Below are 19892 nucleotides of genomic sequence, written 5' to 3' on the forward strand. Positions count from 1 at the left end.
AGAAACTTTTCATTCTTTTTCTTGAAGCCAAGTGAGGTGCTTTAAATCTTTGGTATTCTCAATGGTAAGAGCCTCCTGCACCCACTTTGGGACCTGAAACACAGCAGTAACTGCAGCTTTAGCTCCAGCTATTGTATTATGCTTAAGCTCTGTTTGTGCTCTGTTTATCTTACTTTGGAACATAGTTCTGTCTTTTTAATTTTCTTTTAAATCTGTTGTGGGGGCGCCTGGGTGGCTCAGTAGGTTAAGCCTCTGCCTTCAGCTCAGGGTCCTGGGATCGAGCCCTACAGTGGGCTCCCTGCTCCGTGGGGAGCCTGCTTCTCTCTCTCCCACCCCCTGCTTACGTGCTCTCTGTGTCAAATAAATAAATAAAATCTAAAAGAAAATAAATAATAAATAAAAAATCTGTTGTGTTGTACTTAGTGTGAAGTGGACCACAAAATGTGAATTTGAAACAATTTGATTGGAAGTGCCCTAAGAATCGAGTTTAAAATGGAAAATTTACTGTCGTCTTCAAGATATGGAGGGAGGTGTTACTGAAATATGAGAATGTGTATAGTGAATCCTAATTGCGTGTTAATATGTACATACATCCTTAGGTCTAAAGAGAAGAGGTGAAGCGTGTGTGTGCACAGTGTGTGTGGTGGTATTAGGGAATGAGGACAATTTGAGCGGAGGGGAAAAGGGAACAGGTATGCTGTAAGTTGAACCTCATCAGCAAGCTCAGTTTAGTCTATTTTTCTATGATACCAAGGAAATTGAAGCAGTGAGATAGGAAAAAATGTTCTTTGTTTGACTCTAGTAAACTATACTTCTAGCTGTTTATTGGCATATACTTTTCCATAAATTTGAATTTGTAAGGTCTCTTTTGGGATATGGTTTTACTGTCTCCTTCCAAGGTCATCCAGTAAGGCAAGTTCAGATCCAAGTGAAGGGAGATGTTGCATGTACAAGGAAGAAGAGCAACAGAAGCCAGAGTTGGAGAAGGAAAGTGGTATAGAAGCAGTGGTGCTAGATTGTGGGTGTTTCTACAGGTTGACAGGATGTGGTGAAGGTAAAGCAGATAAAGGAAATATAAAGTTGAGCTCAAGAGTAATTACTTCTTTTCTGAGGAGGAAAGAGACCAATGACCTGAATCTCATTTTGTTTTGATTACAAGAGCCGTGCTCCAAATCTAATACCTTAGTGGGTTTCTAAGGCTGGAAAAAAGCAAAACTTGATTTCCTTGATAATTTCTGTGAAAATGTATCTCTTGGAGCAAATTTATTCAACTGTCTGCTTTAAGGTGCTTGCTTTTATCATATTAGGTATATTTGGTTATTTTCCCCTTCCAGGGGTTAGTAGGTGAAGGATTTTTCAGTCAAAAATGAAATTTGTTAATTACTGTTCTTAGTCATGAGAATGCTTTCCTGTAGGTTTGTCTAATAACTGTGTAGCATTAGAAATTACTTTTGGCATACGCACATACATGTAACACTCTCATATATTTATGTAGTGTGTAAATTTATACTATTTTTATACATGTATAAAAACACATGTAGCCTTTACTGAATTCATAAAGAAATACAAAAGAAGAAATGTTCTTTTTAAGGGGGAAAAAAATCCCTTAACTGAAAACATTTGACTTAAGGATCTTGGTAAGAAAGGCACTTCCCTGGAAGGGAGGGGAATGGCAGGCATTTCCTGGCTTCCCCTGCTAGTGGGATTTGATGCTCTCAGCTCTGGCTCTGCCCCACTAGACTTATTAGCAGGAGTGTGAGTTTCAGGAGCCTTTAGTCTTGAAGGCCCACCCTTTTCTACTTTCTCAGCATTCTCAGATGCTTCTGGAGCCTCCCTCCAGCCCCTGTCCTTTCCCTGTTCCTTCCCTTTGGATAGTAGGAGTCAGGAAGGGGTTTCTTGTCACTGTGATCTTGGCTAGGACTGGGGAGATGTATTTTGACTTTGCTCAAATTTTTATATGTGTTTTTTTCAAAGGACAGTGTTAGAAAAGGTGGGTAGTACTGTAATTATTATATTTTAAAGTTAGGTAACCTTGACAGACCAGCATGGGAACTATAAGACATTTTATAATATTTTAATGGGAAACAGCGGGCTTAGAGTTGAACTTTGATGAGACATGATGGTAAGTTGCCCTGTATTTACAGTTTAATTTATAAATGTGGTTTTGCACATTATACTGAACTGAGATCTCCTAATGATAACTCAAGTCTTTCTCTCTGGTTGAATTAGATTTGCTCTTGACTTGAAGCTTTTAACATTCCTAATCAGAACACTTATTTGGAGGTGACTGGTGATATAGGGACATGAAACTATTTAATGTCAAAATTAAAATACAGTGATTACTCTTGGGACTTTCAAACTCTGAGGACCTGTAGAGTAAGGTGGGAAGCCAAGTGATCAGTGTTATTTAAAATTAATTCTTACTTACTAAGGCTATACTTAATTTTTTAAAAGGCGTTTCTTTGCTTAAGGTTAGAAAGCAGTGTTTGAGGAAAACAAAATTACTGTGTATATTTTTAGCAGGGTTAACTAGAACAGAAATGTAAAGACTTTCTAATAAGTATATAGAAGCAAAGACCTTATAAAACATTCCCCTTATGTGGATGTCTGTAAATGGATTAAAAATGTCTTTTAAGTTTTGCAGTTTTGCCTTAATATCTACCGCTTGACCCTGTCTCTCTTGGGTTATTAGTAATAAAGATTTCAACAAACTTTGTCTTATCTTCTTGTATTAAGAATATGGTATGAAGGTAAATATAAAATTTTTAAAGCCATTAAATGAGTGGTTCAGTTGAGTATTAGCTGTTGGGAAACATTCTAACTGGAAAATGTGTTTAAGAAACAGGATTTCGTTATTAATTGAAAATTGTCTCAAGATTTTTCTGGCTTCCTAGCATACCACAAGCATTTTAATTGTATGTATTTCTTTTATAGATCTTTGTTTTAACTTAACTCATGAAAACATGACTGTCAAGATGAATTTTAATTATATAAAGCATACTTGTGGAAGTTCATTTGATCTCCTTGGAATAAATAAAGCTGTAACTTAAAGTTTTCATTTATGTTATTTGTTACTCCTGATCTTGAGAGTTAAGAATTTTGAACAATTACTGTGTGCCCGAGACTGCTAGGTAGTCTTTCATTCGTCATCTGATTCAGTCCTCATGACAGCCCTAGGCGATGTAGGTACGATTTTCCAACCTTGTAGATGAAGACCAGGCTTAGAGAGGATCAGTGAGTAGCCAGAGTTCTCACAGCTAGTAAATGACAGAGCTGAGTGTCAGAGCCAGATTGTTTTTCTCCAGAGCTGGTGAGTCTGGTGAGTCTCGTCACTTTGTTATTTGTGCGCATTCAGATTTGTTGTATTTTAATGGTTACGAGGATAAAAGTCACGTTATATAAGCATTATTTCAGTGGGAATAAGGAGCCTAGAGAATTTCAGAATTGGAGTAACCATTATTTTTCCTGAAAGAATTCCAGTAATTAGGGGCACCTGGGTGGCTCAGTTGGTTAAGTGTCTGCCTTCGGCTCAGGTCACGATCCCAGGGTCCTGGGATCGAGCCTCATAGTGGGCTCCCTGCTCAGCTGGCAGTCTGCTTCTCCCTCTCCCTCTGCCCTACCCTCCCCCGCCCCCCCCCATGCTCACACAAATAAAATTTTTTTTAAAAAAAGTCTAATAGCTATGTTTATATAGTTATGAAATCAAGAGGTCTTGCAAATCCAGCATTTAATTATCTATAGCTTCAACTCATGAGTAATATTCATTTTCCTATCACACTAGCAGTGTAATTAGTACTGTGCTTCCTTATACATTCTTAATGTATGTTATGACAGACATCACATAGCCAGTTATGACAGACATCACACAGCCAGTTAGAGAAACTCTTGAGCCAGAAAACCACTATTTCTTGTCAAAGTATAACCACAAGCAGTTCAATTACATGCAAGTCAAGAGTTAAATTTAATTTATGGTTTAAAAACTTGTTCTATGGGAGAAGTCATACAGCAACAGGCATATAATAATTAGCACAGGAAAGCCACACTTCAAAATAGCAGTTTCAGTCTGGCGTAGAAAATAATTTCTTTCTCTGTCTTTGTGTTCTGAGAATGAACTGGTTGGTAAAGTTGCCAATAAATAATTTATTGCAAATAATCTGAGGCATTATGTAATAGAGAATTTTAAAATATTGATAAATTCTGTTGGGGGATAGGTTTTTAAAATTTTCTCACTTGAAAGACATCTTAAATTTTTAAAAATTGAAATTCTAAGCGTAAGTTTTGACATTCTAACAACTTGTTTTTCTTTAGGAGTAGATCCCATAATAGATCACGTTCAAGACAAAAAGACAGACGTAGGTCTAAGAGCCCACATAAAAAACGCTCTAAGTCAAGGGAGAGACGGAAGTCAAGGAGTCGTTCGCGTTCACGGTGAGTTTTGGGGAAATTAGCGGTAATTTTTTTGTGGCTTCATTTGTTAAAAAATTGTGTTTTAGGTTTTTAATGAGAGACATTAAACTTTTTTCTGATTGTTTTAGAGTGATAATATTGATTGCCATCGATTTGAATCTGATTAGAATGATTCATGAGGTTTCTAAAATACGTAATTAAACTGGATGACTGTTTCATCTAATAGCTTCATGTACACCTGGGTTATATAGAAATTAATGTGATGTATTATAAGCTAGTATAAATTTTTTTGGGTTGATAATTGTTGAGGAAAGGGAGGTCCTTTTTGGGGAGTAGAATAATTTTAGTTGTGAATTCATTTATTTATTTTTGTTTTTAAAGGGACAAGAGAAAAGACACCCGAGAAAAGATCAAGGAAAAGGAAAGAGTGAAAGAAAAAGATAGAGAAAAAGAAAGGGAAAAAGAGAGAGATAGGGAGAAGGAACGTGAAAAAGAAAAGGAACGGGGTAAAAACAAAGATAAAGACCGGGATAAAGAACGGGAAAAGGACCGGGATAAAGACAAGGAAAAGGACAGAGAGAGAGAGCGGGAAAAAGAACATGACAAGGAGCGAGACAAGGAAAAGGAACAGGACAAAGAAAAGGAACGAGACAAGGACAGATCCAAAGAGATAGATGAGAAAAGAAAGAAGGATAAAAAATCCAGAACACCACCCAGAAGTTATAATGCATCAAGAAGATCTCGTAGTTCCAGCAGGTTTGATAATGTTTAATATTTTTACTGAGGGGTTTACTGGTGACAAATGAAAATGTAAATTTTAACCAAGTAGGAAGAGATTATTCTACGTAAGTGTGAACAGTACAATAATACCAGCACATTGCCCTCTAATTGCAGAGTAAACATTTCTCTAGTATAGTGCTTGCCACAGTATTGAACCTATGAGGTGGAAGAGATGATAATTGGGCAAAGTTGTTTGAAAAGTTTTAACTATCCTTTGTAATCCCTGGTGCCGGCAGTGGCTGCTGCTGCTGCTGCTGATTTTCTTAGAAGATGAAATGGCAAGGACAGGTTTTTCTTTTTTTCTTCCCTTTTTATTAAATGGAAGAATTTACCTCTTGGTAAATTTTAATATGGAGAATGATTATTAAAATTGCATTTAAGTTGTCTTTGCTGTATTTTGTTGAGTGCGTGATGGTGAATTTTGGTTTTCCTTGATCTGTCAATGTTAAGGTTTTACCTTTTTTCTTAGGACTGTTCCCGCTATTAATAAGTACACTACCACCAGGTGGCAGCAGGTTGCCATAGTAACCGCTGCAAAAAGAGGACATAGGACCTTCCTTGATTCAAGATCTAAACCCATATCTATTACTCCACATGATACAATAACTGAATTAATGGAGGTTCTTAACTTGTTTTAAGCTAGATCTTAAAAGTACTAAACAGGGGCGCCTGGGTGGCACAGCGGTTAAGCGTCTGCCTTCGGCTCAGGGCGTGATCCCGGCGTTATGGGATCGAGCCCCACATCAGGCTCCACTGCTATGGGCCTGCTTCTTCCTCTCCCAGTCCCCCTGCTTGTGTTCCCTCTCTCGCTGGCTGTCTCTATCTCTGTCAAATAAATAAATAAAAAATCTTTAAAAAAAAAAAAAAGTACTAAACAAAACACCTATTTTAGCAAGTTTTATGGCTATTTTAAACGTGTTTTTTCATAGAAGATAATTGGAGATGAATGTGTATTTCCTGTGTTTCTAACTTTGTGTTTCCATAGCTTGTTCTTAATACTAGTCTTTGGTTAGGTAATACACGATAATTGCAGGCATTTGTTGAATGCTTTACCAACTGCCAGATTTTGTCTCAGCACAGTTTTTCATGACTAACCTTATTTAATCTTCACAGTAAATCTGTGAGAAGACTATTATTATCATGGTTTCATAGTATGACAATACCACAGCTTAGGGGAAATTTTCTGTCTGCTCTGCACTTCATATTAGAAGTACAGTAGCTCTTTCTCTTCTTTTTAAGAGATTAAGTTTAATTGGGAATTCTCTAATCAGTACTTGGTACCCGCTTTAAGAAACTGCCGCAGAAACATAAAGTTGAAAGCAACAGTGTTGCTTAAAGTAAACAGATCACTGCCTTATTTCAGCACATTGAACCCGAAACTGAAGAATTAACATAGCCTCATTGCTGTGGACATCAGTCAAGCCTTGAACTGTTCTTTACTGCACAGTGATTTTATTGTCTGTCACACCTTCGTGTTTATGTCATCGTTTAGTTATTGCCCTTCATAACACAAAACAGTGTTTTGATTCCTTTTAAATTCAGTTGAATTTACGTTTTGAATGACTTTGAAATGTTTAATTTCTAACAGGGCCATTTTAAGTTGCTTGACATTTAAAGCAGTTCAGATGTTTACATTCATTCCTACATATATTCTTAACTAACCTCTGGGGCCTGGGGAAGAAATGCTGAGTAACATTAGTTTCTAAAGGTTCAGAAGTTTGGCATGTTTTGTGCTTTCATAGGAGCTTGGTGAAGAGTTACACTTTGTCATCTTTCAGCATTTTTCTGTTTTTCATGTGCTCTGATGTGTTTCATAAACGGGAAACGTTTTAATGGCTCAGAAAAATAGAGTACTTGGTATTCTTTCTTTCAGCATTGTCCTGTAATCTACATTTTTAAAGAACATTTTCCTATTTAAGCAACTTTCAGGGTTTACAGTAACTAGCAATAAAGCTAGTGTGAGGAGAAAGAGAAAATATAGGCACTGAGTATGTGCAAGAGACTGTGCGTGGTACTTTATAGGTTTCATCCTAAATCCTTGTAACAACACTATCAAGCTGGAGTTACTAACTCTATTCTGCAGTTGGAAAAACTGAAACTCAGATTAAGTAACGTGACCCTAGTTATGCAGCTGGTAAGGTGTGGAACTAGTATTTAAACCTAAATCTAACTGCAGTTCCTTATACTACCGCTGACTGCCTCTTTCTCAACTAATAGACATTCTTAATTGCTGTCTATCCAGCCTTAGCTCTCATTATCATCATCTGTTAGTTACTCACTATCCACCTGTACATAGTGCTTCCTGAACAAAAAGTTAAACAGAACTGGTCAGGGTGGAACCATTTTGTGTAAACAGAGTCTAAGATACATTGATATTCTCATGCTATGAAAAAAGTATGATACTTATGCTGAACTGTTACAGAATGCCATTGACTGTGAATGGAATATCTTTACCTAATTTTCACATAAGAAGGTATAATTTTGGGGTGCCTTGGAAATAAAATCGGGTAATGGAGGAGAGAACTTTAGGTAGAATTGGAATTGATGGTGTTTTCAAAGCTCTTGGCTATTTTGGCCTTAACATATACTGTATGTACCACATCTGAGCATTGTCTAATATTTATTTTATAATGAAAAATGTAAGCAAAATGCTTCTTTAGCCTCAGATATTCTTACTGAGGTGGTATGAAAAACTTGGATTCTGGGGATTTGGTTCTTTCACCTATATGGCCACTAATTATTAGAGCTCCTTGTGAGATCATTGGACACATTAATCATTTTAAGTATGTCCTCCTACCTCATCCCCTGAATTATGGACATCTTGAAATTCATTTTTTTTCAGTTGTGACCATGCTTATAAATGAAGTAATTTTGAGTATGCATCATTTGCTAACACGTTAAACAAAATAGTTTTTAATAATACTAAACACTGTTAATCAATTCAGTAGTTACTTTTTATTTCGTATTTAAGCCCCAGGTTTTAACTATTTTACTTCTGTCTAAGCAACTTGTGCACTCAGTTTTAAATGAATAGAGCTATAAAATGGTAGGAAGTTGTAGGATAAAACAATTTTTCTGTAAAACAGATTAATGTAAATGCTTTTTTAGAGACATTCTGAGTGCTTAGATTTGGAAAGTTCACATTTTGCAAGCCAACTTAATCCTTTATAAAATAATCCACAGTGGGGCAGCAAGGAGCTAGAGGCAGGACAAAGGATCTGGTTAAGCAAAACATGTTTTAGATGCTGGAGAAGAACCTACTTGAGAGAATCTGAAATACCCATTAATATTTTTTCTGTTTAGGAAATTATTGTTCAAATAAACCAGATGAAAAGGAGTCTTCTTCCTTTTCTGTTACGAAACCTTAGAACATATTTTCATGTCTGTAAAATTTATGGTTTAAAATTTGACCTGCACTAACATTAGATAATAGAACGAATATTAGATAATAGAACATGTTCTTAAAGGACATAAGTTTAAACTGGTCTTAAAGACTACTGTTCACTTGAGAGCGTTAAGGACCCTTTTGCTTTTGTGTATTTGAATTGCCCTTTTTTAAAAATTGCTATATTTTTAAATGATATATTTTTGACTTTCAGGGAAAGGCGTAGGAGGAGGAGCAGGAGTTCTTCCAGATCACCAAGAACATCAAAAACTATAAAAAGGAAATCTTCTCGATCTCCATCTCCTAGGAGGTAGGTTGAAAGCGTGTGCTAAATCCAGGGATGGAGCGGGGGAAGAAAAATTTTCTTTTGGATCTATTTTTAAACTTTATATTTTGAATGAGTAACATGTTATACATTTGTGTGTTTCAGAAATCCCAACAGTATAAAAAGTTATACATCAGTAGGTCTTAACTTCACCTATGCAGTCATCTACTCTGTGTCCATAAGTAGTGACTTCGCTTTTTTGTATTGTATATCCTTCTAGATTTGTGTAGAGATATACAAGATGGAAATGTATAGTTTCTTTTTGTATTTCTTATGCAAAAGGTAGCACAAAAAACACACTGTTCTGCCCTTGTTTTTTGTCACCCAAATGCCTGAAGATCTTTACATATTCATCCGTGAGTGCCGCTTCATTCTTTTTTAGAACTGCATGGGCTTCCATTGTGTGGTAGTACCTTGGTTTATTTAACCAGCCTGCAGTAGAATCAGTTTGCTTAATTTTCCTATTATAAATTAGACAGTACTGTAATGAATAGCTTTGGACTTACCTTCGCAGGTATGTGGGGAAATTCCAGAAGTGGTAGGTATTGTGTCAGAGGTTAAGTGTGTTTTATAATTTTGAGAGGTGTTTCTTTATTGCCTGCCATAAAGATAGCCAGCAATTTGCACTTCAACTGGCTGTGTCTGTTGAGAGTGTCTGTTTTCTGTCAGCTATAACGTATTATGTTACTACAGTTGTGGATTTTTGTCTGTCTGATAGATGAGAAATGGTATCAGTATATAGTAATTTTAGTTGCATTTCTCTTAAGATGAAGGTGACTTTCTCTTCATATATTTGAAGGCCATTTGTATTTCCTTTTCTGTGAATTGTTGGTATATTTTGCCCATTTTTTTGTGGGGTCTGCTCTTTGTTTTAAGAATATTCTTATTTCCAGGGGCTCTTTTTGTACTAGCGTGATTATTTATTTATTTTAGTCTTGTTATTTTGTTTTTGTTTTGTTTTGTTTTTGGGGGGTTTTTTTTGGTAACTCTACCCCCAGCATGGTGCTTGAACTCACGGCCCTGAGATTAAGAGTAGCATGCTCTCCTGAGTCAGCCAGGTGCCCCTGTTGTATTAGGGAGATTATACTTAAGTGATTTGATACAAGGTATCATTCCTACTTTGTCATTTCTTTTCAGAAAATGTTATGAGACTTGATTTTACAAAGGATTTTTTTTTAAATAATTTCCCAAGTTTTCTCTTTCCTTTTTTTTTTTTTTTTTAAAGTAAACTCTATACCCAGCGTGGAGCTCAAACTCAAAACCCTGAGATTGAGTGTCACATGCTTTACTGACTGAGCCAGCCAGGCACCCTTCAAATTTTTCCTTCTATGACTTCTGGATTTTGAGTCATACAAAGTTAGAAAGGTCTTTTCTATTCCAAGATTATATTAGAATGCCCCCCATTGTTTCTTCTTGTACTTTTATGGTTTTACTTATTGCATTGAAGTCTTTGATCCATTAGGAGTTCATCCTTATGTATGGTATGGCATGTGAGTCCAATTTTGTTTTTCCGTATGCTTTTCTTTTGATCAGTACCATTTATTAAAAACTCAATTTTTCTAACATTGATTTGCTATATTGCCTTTTCAGGTACTAAATATTTCTTTTTGTGTTTGGGTCTATTTCTGGGCCTTTGCTGCTGGGTTGGTTTGAGTGATGATTCATGTACCAATGCCCCAGTTATTCAAATGGTATAGTATTTTTTTAACATTTAGTAAGGCTGATTGTCCCCCACACTTCTGTTTTTTGAGCATTCCTGATTTTTTGTCTGTTTATTTTTCCATTTGAAAATAAGAGTCAATTGTTTAGGTTCTAGAAATAAAATCTGGTGATGATTTGTATTACAGTTGTATTATTTCATTAATTAAACTAGGGAAAATTGATAAATAGATATTATTAATAAAGCTTTATGATGGTGAGTCTTTCTATCCAGCCTCTTTTTTACTTATTTAAGTCATCCATAGTGTTTTTTAGGAATACTTCAGTGTTTCTTTCTTACAGATTTTATGCATCCTCTAAGTGTCTTCCTAGATACTTCGTTGTTGTTGTTGCTCTTGTTAATGAAGTCTTTCATTATGTCCTCTCATTGGAGGTTGGGTTTGTGCTGCAAAGGAAGGTTTTTACATTCTGTGTGTTTATTTTTCATTCCATCACCTTAATGATCATTCATAGTTTTTCAGTTGGTTTTCTGTGGTTTTCTAGGCATAGAAAAGAGAAATTTACAAAAACCTTTGCCAAAGTGTAAAGAGGAGAATGTTTTTTCTCAGCAGAGGTCAGGTCTTATGTATATTTGCTTTGTGGGTTATTGTTTTGAGGTGAGAATAATGGAAGCCATACGATACTGTAGTTGTGGGCCACATATATTTTTATTTTATTTATTTATTTATTTTTTTAAATTTATTCGACAGAGATAGAGACAGCCAGCGAGAGAGGGAACACAAGCAGGGGGAGTGGGAGAGGAAGAAGCAGGCTCATAGCGGAGGAGCCTGATGTGGGGCTCGATCCCATAACGCCGGGATCACGCCCTGAGCCGAAGGCAGACGCTTAACCGCTGTGCCACCCAGGCGCCCCCACATATATTTTTAATACTTCACTCATGAAAGTTAAAACTTTCCACAGTTATGAACTCAAACTAGATAAAAAGATGTGTTTACAAAGTCACTTCTTGTCTGTTCCTTCTACATTGCACCCCATCCACCCTCTGTAAGTGATGAATTTTTTATCCTTCCTGTGTTTCTTTTTGCAAAATTAAGCAGATACATTGATTAGAATGTCTCCTTCTTCCTTCACGAAAGATAGCATACATTACGTATAGTGTGTGTGTGCGTGTGTGTGTGTGTGTGTGTGTGAGAGAGAGAGAGACTGTAGCCCCACCTACACCTTGGGTTTATTTATTTATTTAAAAGATTGTATTTATTTATTTGGCAGAGGGAAAAAGCACAGGCTGGGGGAGCGGCAGGGAGAGGGAGAGAGGGAGAAGCGGGCTCCCCGCTGATCAGAGAGCCCGATGCAGGGCTCCATCCCAGGACCCCGGGACCATGACCCGAGCCAAAGGCAGATGCTTAACCAACTGAGCCACTCAGGCGCCCCTTGGGTTTTGTTTTTTAAATTGAGAAATAACCCACGTGTCATAAAATTCACTTTGTGTACTTCAGTGGTTTTTAGTTAGGTTCACAGTATTGTCAACCATCACTGCTACTTAATTCCAGAACATTTTTTTCACGTGAAGACCCATACCCATAAGCGGTTACTCTTCCTCACTCCTGGGAGCCACTAGTCTAACTTACTGTCTCTGTGGATTTGCCTGTTCCGGATACTCATAGATGGACTCATGCAGTATGCGTAGTGTTTTGTATCTGTCTTCTTTGACTAAATAATGTTTTCAAGGTTCATGTTGTAGTGTGTATCAGTACTTGTGTGAATAATATTCCACTGAATGGATAAAACCATGTTTTATTTATCCATTCCTTAGTTAGTAAACTTTTAGTATTTTTCCATTTTTTAGCTGTTATAAGTAATGCTTGGAACAGTCATGTACAGGTTTTTGTGTGGACATGTGTTTTCATTTCTCTGGGGCACATGCCTAAGGAGTGGTAACTGTTGAGTCCTATGGTACTGTCTCTTTATCTTTTTTTTTTTCCATCAGTATGCTGAGCAGTGAGTCAATTAATTAATTAATTAATTTTCTAAGTAATCTCTATACTCAGGGTGGCACTCAGACTCACAACCCTGAGACCAAGAGTTACCAGCTGTACCAGCTGAACCAGCCAGGTGCCCCTCTCTTTATCTTTTTAGAAACTGCCGAACTGTTTTCCCAAGCACGTTTGTCGTTCTGCCTTCCCACCTGTGCTTCCCTCCTATGCTAGGACTCCACAATTTCTCCACTTGCTCAGCAACACTTGTTATTGTCTGCCTCTAATTATAGCCATTCTGCTGAGTCCGTAGTGGTATCTCATTGTGGTTTTGATATGTGTTTTTCTAACGAGTAATGATGTTAAACATCTTTTTGTGTGCTTATTTGATCATTTGATATATCTTATTCGTATATCATTTGTATTTCACATGCGTTTTCAAGTTTTTTGCCTATTTCCAAATTGGGTTATTTGCATTTTGTTAAGTTGCCAAGAGTTCTTTAAATCCTGTATATATCTCGTACCAGTTACATGATTTGCAAATATCTCTCCTATTTTGTGGGTTGTCTTCTCATTTTCTTGATAGTATTCTTTGATGCACAAAAGTTCTTAATTTTGATGAAGTCATATTTAGCTGTTTTTTCCTTTTGATGCCTGTGCTTTTGGTGTCAGATCCAAGAAATCATTGCCAAATGCAATCTCATGAAGATTTTCTCCTATGTTTTCTTCTAAGAATTTTATAGTTTTAGCATATACATTTAGGTCTTTGATCCATTTTGAGTTAACTTTTTATTTTTTATTTTTATTTTTTTTTATTTATTTTTTTTTTAAAGATTTTTTATTTATTCATTCGACAGAGATAGAGACAGCCAGAGAGAGAGGGAACACAAGCAGGGGGAGTGGGAGAGGAAGAAGCAGGCTCACAGCAGAGGAGCCTGACATGGGGCTCGATCCCAGAACGCTGGGATGACGCCCTGAGCCGAAGGCAGACGCTTAACCGCCGTGCCACCCAGGCGCCCCTTGAGTTAACTTTTTAATATGGTATAAGATCACGGTCCAACTTCATTCTTCTGCATGTGGATAGCCAGTTTTCCCAGTATCATTTGTTGAAAAGATTGTCCTTTCCCCATTGAATGGGTCTTGACATCTTTGTTAGAAATCATTTGAACCATATATGTGGGAGTTTATTTCTGGGTCTTCTGGATTATTCCACTGGTTTATTTTCTGTCCTTATATAAAACTGTACTGTTTTGATGACTGTACCTTTGTTTAGTAAGTTTTGAAATTGAGAATGCTGTGCCTTCTAACTTTGTTCTTTTTAAGATTGTTTTGGCTATTTGATGTCCTTCAAGATTCTGTATGCATTTCAGGATGGGTTTTTGTATTTCTGTAACAACAACAGTGGGATTTTGATAGGGGTTGCATTCAGTCTCTAGGTGGCTTTGGTACTATTACCATTTGAACAATATAATAAGTCTTCCAATCCATAAACATGGATGTCTTCCTATTTATTTGTCTTCATCTTTTCAGCAATTTTTTGCCTCCTTGGTTTAAATTTATTCCTAAGAATTTTACTCAGTTTGATGTGATTGTTCCTGTGACATTTAAAAATTATGTAGAAAGATATATGCATATGTTGCAAATACATCATTTTTCTTTTGAATATGGTAATGTCTTTTTTTTTTCCTTGCAAAGGTTTATGTAGGCAAATTTATCAGTCATTTATTGTACCTGAATTTTTAGTTATGGTTAAAAAATCTTTTCACCCAGATAGTAAAATTTACCCATGTTTTCTTTTAGCACTTGTATTTTATTTTAAAAATTTAGGTCTCTCATCCATTTAGACTTAGTTGTATATTGTGGAATGAGATCTGAGATGTTGATCCAGTTTTATCACTTAACAAATAATAATCCAGTTGTCTCCAAACCTTTTATTTTATAAAAGACCATCTTTTCCTCAATGATTTGAGATGCCATCTTTGTTATACTAAATTTTCATTTGTTTGCTCAGTGTCTTTATTTGTTTTCTTGGTCTTTGTCTTTATTTTTGAATTATTATTAAGAGAAAAATGCTTAGAATTCCACGTTAAGGCTACTTTTTAAAGTAGAAGGTGTTAAGCTTCTGATTGGAAATGCACTGTTTTTTCCCTCTAATTCTAAAGGTATGTTGTTTTTATAAATGGAACCTGTTCGTGTAGTCTCAACTTTTAATCTTGAATTGGTGTGATTTTTTGTAATGGTGAATGACGGGGGCAGTAGCACAGAGTATTTGAAATTCCAAGGTTTTCTCGTAGGCAGTCATTCATTCCTCCCTGGGAGCTGCCTCTAATTCTTTAACCTTTTCATTCCTTTCTGCTTATTCATTTTTTGCCTTGAAAAGATGGGTAAAAAAAAAAAACAACCCGTATATTTGGTTTTATTTTAACCTCATTACAGTTGATAAATAAATTTTGAACAAATCACTTGAAATTATACCAAATGGTGTTTTATGTGAACACATGGTGGCCTCTGCAAAAAAAGACTTGGGCATCTTTAAAAAATTAATTGGGGTATGGGGTGGAGCATATGGAGCTACAGGACTGTTAATGTTACTTGGTCAAACCAGATTACTTATATGCTTACTTATAGTGCATTAGTGTTAGGTAAGACTTTTGTCAATGACATAGTAGGTCTTTAATGTCTTAGAAGTTAACTGACATTTTATCACTATTTTTATAGCAGAAATAAGAAGGATAAAAAGAGAGAAAAAGAAAGGGACCACATTAGTGAAAGGAGAGAGAGAGAACGTTCAAGCTCTACAAGAAAGAGTTCTAATGACCGAGATGGAAAGGAAAAGTTGGAGAAGAACAATACTTCACTTAAAGTAAGTAGCAGTCATTCAGTGTTTAGGCTTTGAATAATTAATAATTGGGATTGTTTTTTTACATAGAACTAGATTTAGACCAAAAGCTTTTTGAGGGCTGTGGTATCTTGTATGTCTTTGGTATCCTTTAATATTTGTTCAGTTGATAACTTTTTTAAGCTGAACTTTTGAAGGGATGACGTAAGAGCTAACTGAAACTCAGACAGATGCATTCCTTACTTTAGGGAGTCCTAGAATGACATACAATAAGATTGTTTACATGCAACATGTATTTGATTTTATATGAAGATTTCTGGTTGAGAGTTTTTTGTCCTCAATAAATATATATATATATATATTCCTGAAAAAGATTTGTTTCAGCAAATTTGACAAAAGTTCTGTCATCATTGGTTTTGTGATGTATACTGAAATCAGTAGGTTTGTTGAATTAGAATAATTAATGGAATACCAAATTCCACCAAGTAAGGGTGTTATTTGGGATAAATATTTAACTACTTATGAATTACATTAATTGCTTTGTTACTCCAGTAAGTGTATTTGTATTTGGAAATCAGTTATGAGTTCTGGAGCTTTCAGCTTATAATTTTATTTATTCTCATATTGGTAGGGGTTTATCATCATCAGTAACATTGATAATGTCTCTTGAGCATTGCTATGTGTCAGGCATTGTTCCATATGTTCTCATGTAATGCTCCTTTAAGCTGAGGGCAGAATTAGAGTGTTCTTGAGCAGTCTTTGCTACGACGAGTAGTGATTTCTTTTTCTACATCCTCTGAATTTTGCTTCTTTGGTATCCAGATTACAAATCTATTCTGGCGTCTTTGGGAGCTGTTTAACTCTTTCAGCATATCTGCCCCACTTTTTCAATTCAGTAACATTTACTGAACACTTCTTAGACTTTATTTTCAACTATTTTATTCTAATTTAATTTACAATTTCCACCTTTTATGAGGAGTACCGAGGACATACTGATACGTTTGCTTATCTTATTCATATGAACTTAGTTACTAAGTTTACAGAAATATATATTTTAGCCATAACTGGATGTAATAGTAGGCAGCTCTTGAGAAAATTAAATGTGTGGCTTAATATTCATTGTAGGAGAAGGAACACAGTAAAGAACCAGATTCAAGCGTGGGCAAAGAAGTAGATGACAAGGATGCACCAAGGACTGAGGAAAACCAAGTACAGCAAAATGGGAATTGTCAGCCAAATGAAGAGAACCTCTCTACCAAAACAGAAGCAGTATAGGACTGACAAGTGCACCTCTAAACACACGCTGGAATAAAATCCAAAGCTTTTAATTCTCTCAACAAGATGTTAAACAGTGAAGAAATCCAGTTGAGCATAAAGATACAAACTAACAGCTTTTTTAGTTGTTAGGTGACTTTGTGGCCATCTTGTTATGGAGTAAGAAGATAAAGCATGGGCATCGTGAAAATAACAGGTGTTACCCAAACTCCTCGTCTTCTAGAATCTGTGCATTTCTGTGGTGGCTGACACACTTGTCATGTGGTTTGTTAGTGTTTGCCAAGAACCATTACAAATAAATGGGACATCAAAGATCCAAATTTGTATTATCCATAAAGACTGGAGATAAGCGTTGGAAGCTCTTTTAAAAAATGGTAGTTGCTGAATTTTGTATTGTTTTACTTTTTTTTTTTAATTTCAATATATACAGATTTGATGATGTGCTTGAAATCGGTGCAATTATATACACACCCTTGTAAGTGCAGAGTATGTAAGAAGTTTTAACATTTACTTCACAGGATTTACGGTGATTGTGTTAAATTCTCACTATTGTGTTTTCTTTTGCTCACTGTTTAGGACAACAGTTTTTTGTTAAAATAGTTTTACAGACTAAAATTGCTTAAATAAGTGGATTAACAAACAACTGACAATGCATGCTCTTGTTCTCTTTCAATAGGAAGAGCACCCGTGTTGAATACTAATAATAATGTATTAGTATTCAGTGTGTAGAATCATTGGGTCTCCCCACAAAGTAAGCATTTCTTTTTGAACTTTCTTGACATTTCCAAGCTTATTATGAATAATATTGCAGTGTGTGTTGTCAGCTGTAGGTGGCAAAGGTGCCATTATAAAAAGAAAACTGGGTTTTCAAAATGGGCTATGGGAGCACAAGCTGAAGCTTTAGTGCCTTCTACAATGTGGTATGCTGTTTTCTAAAATTTTATACGTGCTAGTCATTCTTAGTTCATATGGAACATAGTTGGATATTCCATTCACTCCCATAGAGAAGTGTGCAAGTGGTATGTCAGGAGAGCTGCTTACACAGTTCCCCTAACATGAGGGAAGTTCTGTTTTCAAGAATGACTTTAGAGCTTAAAACAACAATGCAGTTTTGGGACCATCAGTTTTATACTGTGATAATTGAAAATGAAGCATGTTCTTACTTTACTTAAAGCAAACACTTTCATTGTCTCCATTGGATGGCCTTAATTATTACCTCTTAATCATCTTCTCGTAAATGATGTGCAGAAATTCTATGTAAAGGAGAACACATGAGGTTATTTGTTTTAAGGATATGTTTACTTGAGTTTAAAATATAGGTCATCCGTTACTCTTAAGGCTCACTTTCTGCAAGAAGTATGCAAGTAGTAAAATGACAGCATTGCTAATATTTTCCCCCAAAGCCATAACTCATAGTTTCAGAAATCTTTTCATTATTGTTTTGTTCCCCCCAAAGTTATACCTTTTAATTAGCATGTTATTAAAAAAATCAAGTATAATTATTTTAATGCAATCTAATACAATCAAATTATTCCATTGCCTTACCTCATGGGAAGAGTTACTTATAGATTTAAAAAACTGAGTAGCACATCAGTTACTTGGTTTCAACTTGAGTTTTCTTTTAATGTTAATACTATTGAAACTTAAGTATTTGGTAGAGAATGGAAAGAATTGCCCTTATTACAATGAAGCCTGGTTTGATTATGAAGCTGCTTAATTACTCTTCATGTGTTCAGAATTACTGTGTTTTTTTTCCTTTTTCTCACTGTGTACATTAAAATTTTTGAAAATGCTTTACTATGTAAAGTATAGATGGTCATTTTAATCATTCAGCCACATACGGTTGGCTGGTAAACAGCTTATTCTGATACAAGAATGCTTGGGTGCATATGGAAAGATTGTGAAGGAGTGTGTGATTTGCATCAACAGCTGTCTTATTTATAATATGTAAGTAGAATAGAGCAAATGTTGTTTGAATCTTTGTTATTTTTAGTACCATTTCTCTAATAAAGCTAAGTATTTTAGAGGAAAGTATTTGTTTATGCATTTCAAAACAGCATCTTAGTTTATCATGTTTATCTTATTTTAGTTGGCATAGAGATTGTTTCGACATGGAGAGTGAATGTGTGGTGTCTATAAAACAATCATTTAAAGTTTGAGTTATTTCTTGTACTCTGGACTCTTAAATGTTTTCTGTGTTGGCAGTTAACACACTTAATTTTAGGTTCTTGCTGCTAATTATTTTTCCTGCTGGTGATATTCAGCTTTAAAATAATGATAACTTCTTTTAAAAGACTGATTTGTAAAAGTTGGACATGAATTGAATAGGAATACAAGAGATCCAGAGAAAGTGAAAAAATGTTCTTAAATGGGCTTATGGAAGCAAAGCTTTCTAGGACCTGGAGGTATTGTTGGAGTGAGTGTGAGTGTGTGTGCGCGTGTGTGCATGAGAGAGATTGAGAGAGAGAGAGGGAGAGAAAGAATTTTTCTTTGTTCACTTATAAGAGCCTGGTAGGTTTCCATTTATTTGTTATTTCCTTTCAAGGCATTTTGTTTTTTCTTTAAGGCTATTCTTTTTCAACCCAGATAGATGTTGTCAGGAAAACTTGAGGTAAGGCCAAGAAGACAGCCATTTTATACTTGATCCCTTCTATAATTATCTTTTTTAAGCTTGATTATACAGAGAGTACACTCTGTTCCTTAATTGTGTTGCTATTCATCATTTTAGACAAATTCTGTTGATGCTCTTGTTCTTTTCAGCAATGCATAATGAATTATTTATATTAAGATGGGCCCTCACAGTAAACTGGCTAGTTTCATATGTGAAAACAAGTATAAATCCTTAACTTCTGCAGTTGTCTCATTATTCTTCATCTAATCTAATTAATTTATAATTGTAAACACTATTCAGCTTGTGATATTGCTCAGAATTCTTATATTCAAGGGGTTCTATATATGCTGTGTTGATCTTCAGAAATGTCAGAGGCTAAAATTTTGAAATGCTCAAAAATAAGAACTCATGTTTAGAATCCTTCCTTTTTTTTTTTTTTTTTTTAAAGATTTTATTTATTTATTCGACAGAGATAGAGACAGCCAGCGAGAGAGGGAACACAAGCAGGGGGAGTGGGAGAGGAAGAAGCAGGCTCATAGCAGAGGAGCCTGATGTGGGGCTCGATCCCACAACGCCGGGATCACGCCCTGAGCCGAAGGCAGACGCTTAACCGCTGTGCCACCCAGGCGCCCCTAGAA

General features: G+C 35.7%; 1 protein-coding gene across 7 annotated transcripts in view; it reads left to right on the forward strand.

Annotated features, from left to right (window-relative positions):
• Positions 1–18674, forward strand: part of SREK1 (splicing regulatory glutamic acid and lysine rich protein 1) — a 41739-nt gene extending 23065 nt beyond the window's left edge. For 4 of the 7 annotated variants that reach the window (XM_002919297.4, XM_034656296.1, XM_011225083.3 and 1 more), the window contains 5 exons: positions 4309–4428; positions 4789–5163; positions 8787–8882; positions 15248–15392; positions 16494–18674. In XM_002919297.4, coding sequence (XP_002919343.1) covers positions 4309–4428; positions 4789–5163; positions 8787–8882; positions 15248–15392; positions 16494–16643 — 886 coding nt within the window. In that variant the 3' untranslated portion in view covers positions 16644–18674. The remainder of the gene's footprint in view (positions 1–4308; positions 4429–4788; positions 5164–8786; positions 8883–15247; positions 15393–16493) is intronic. The other 3 variants (XM_011225082.3, XM_034656298.1, XM_034656297.1) reach the window with 3 other exon arrangements.
• The last annotated feature ends 1218 nt before the right edge of the window (positions 18675–19892 follow it).

Source organism: Ailuropoda melanoleuca, chromosome 3 (genome assembly GCF_002007445.2).
Source record: "Ailuropoda melanoleuca isolate Jingjing chromosome 3, ASM200744v2, whole genome shotgun sequence".
In the NCBI taxonomy this organism is placed as follows: Eukaryota; Metazoa; Chordata; class Mammalia; order Carnivora; family Ursidae; genus Ailuropoda; species Ailuropoda melanoleuca.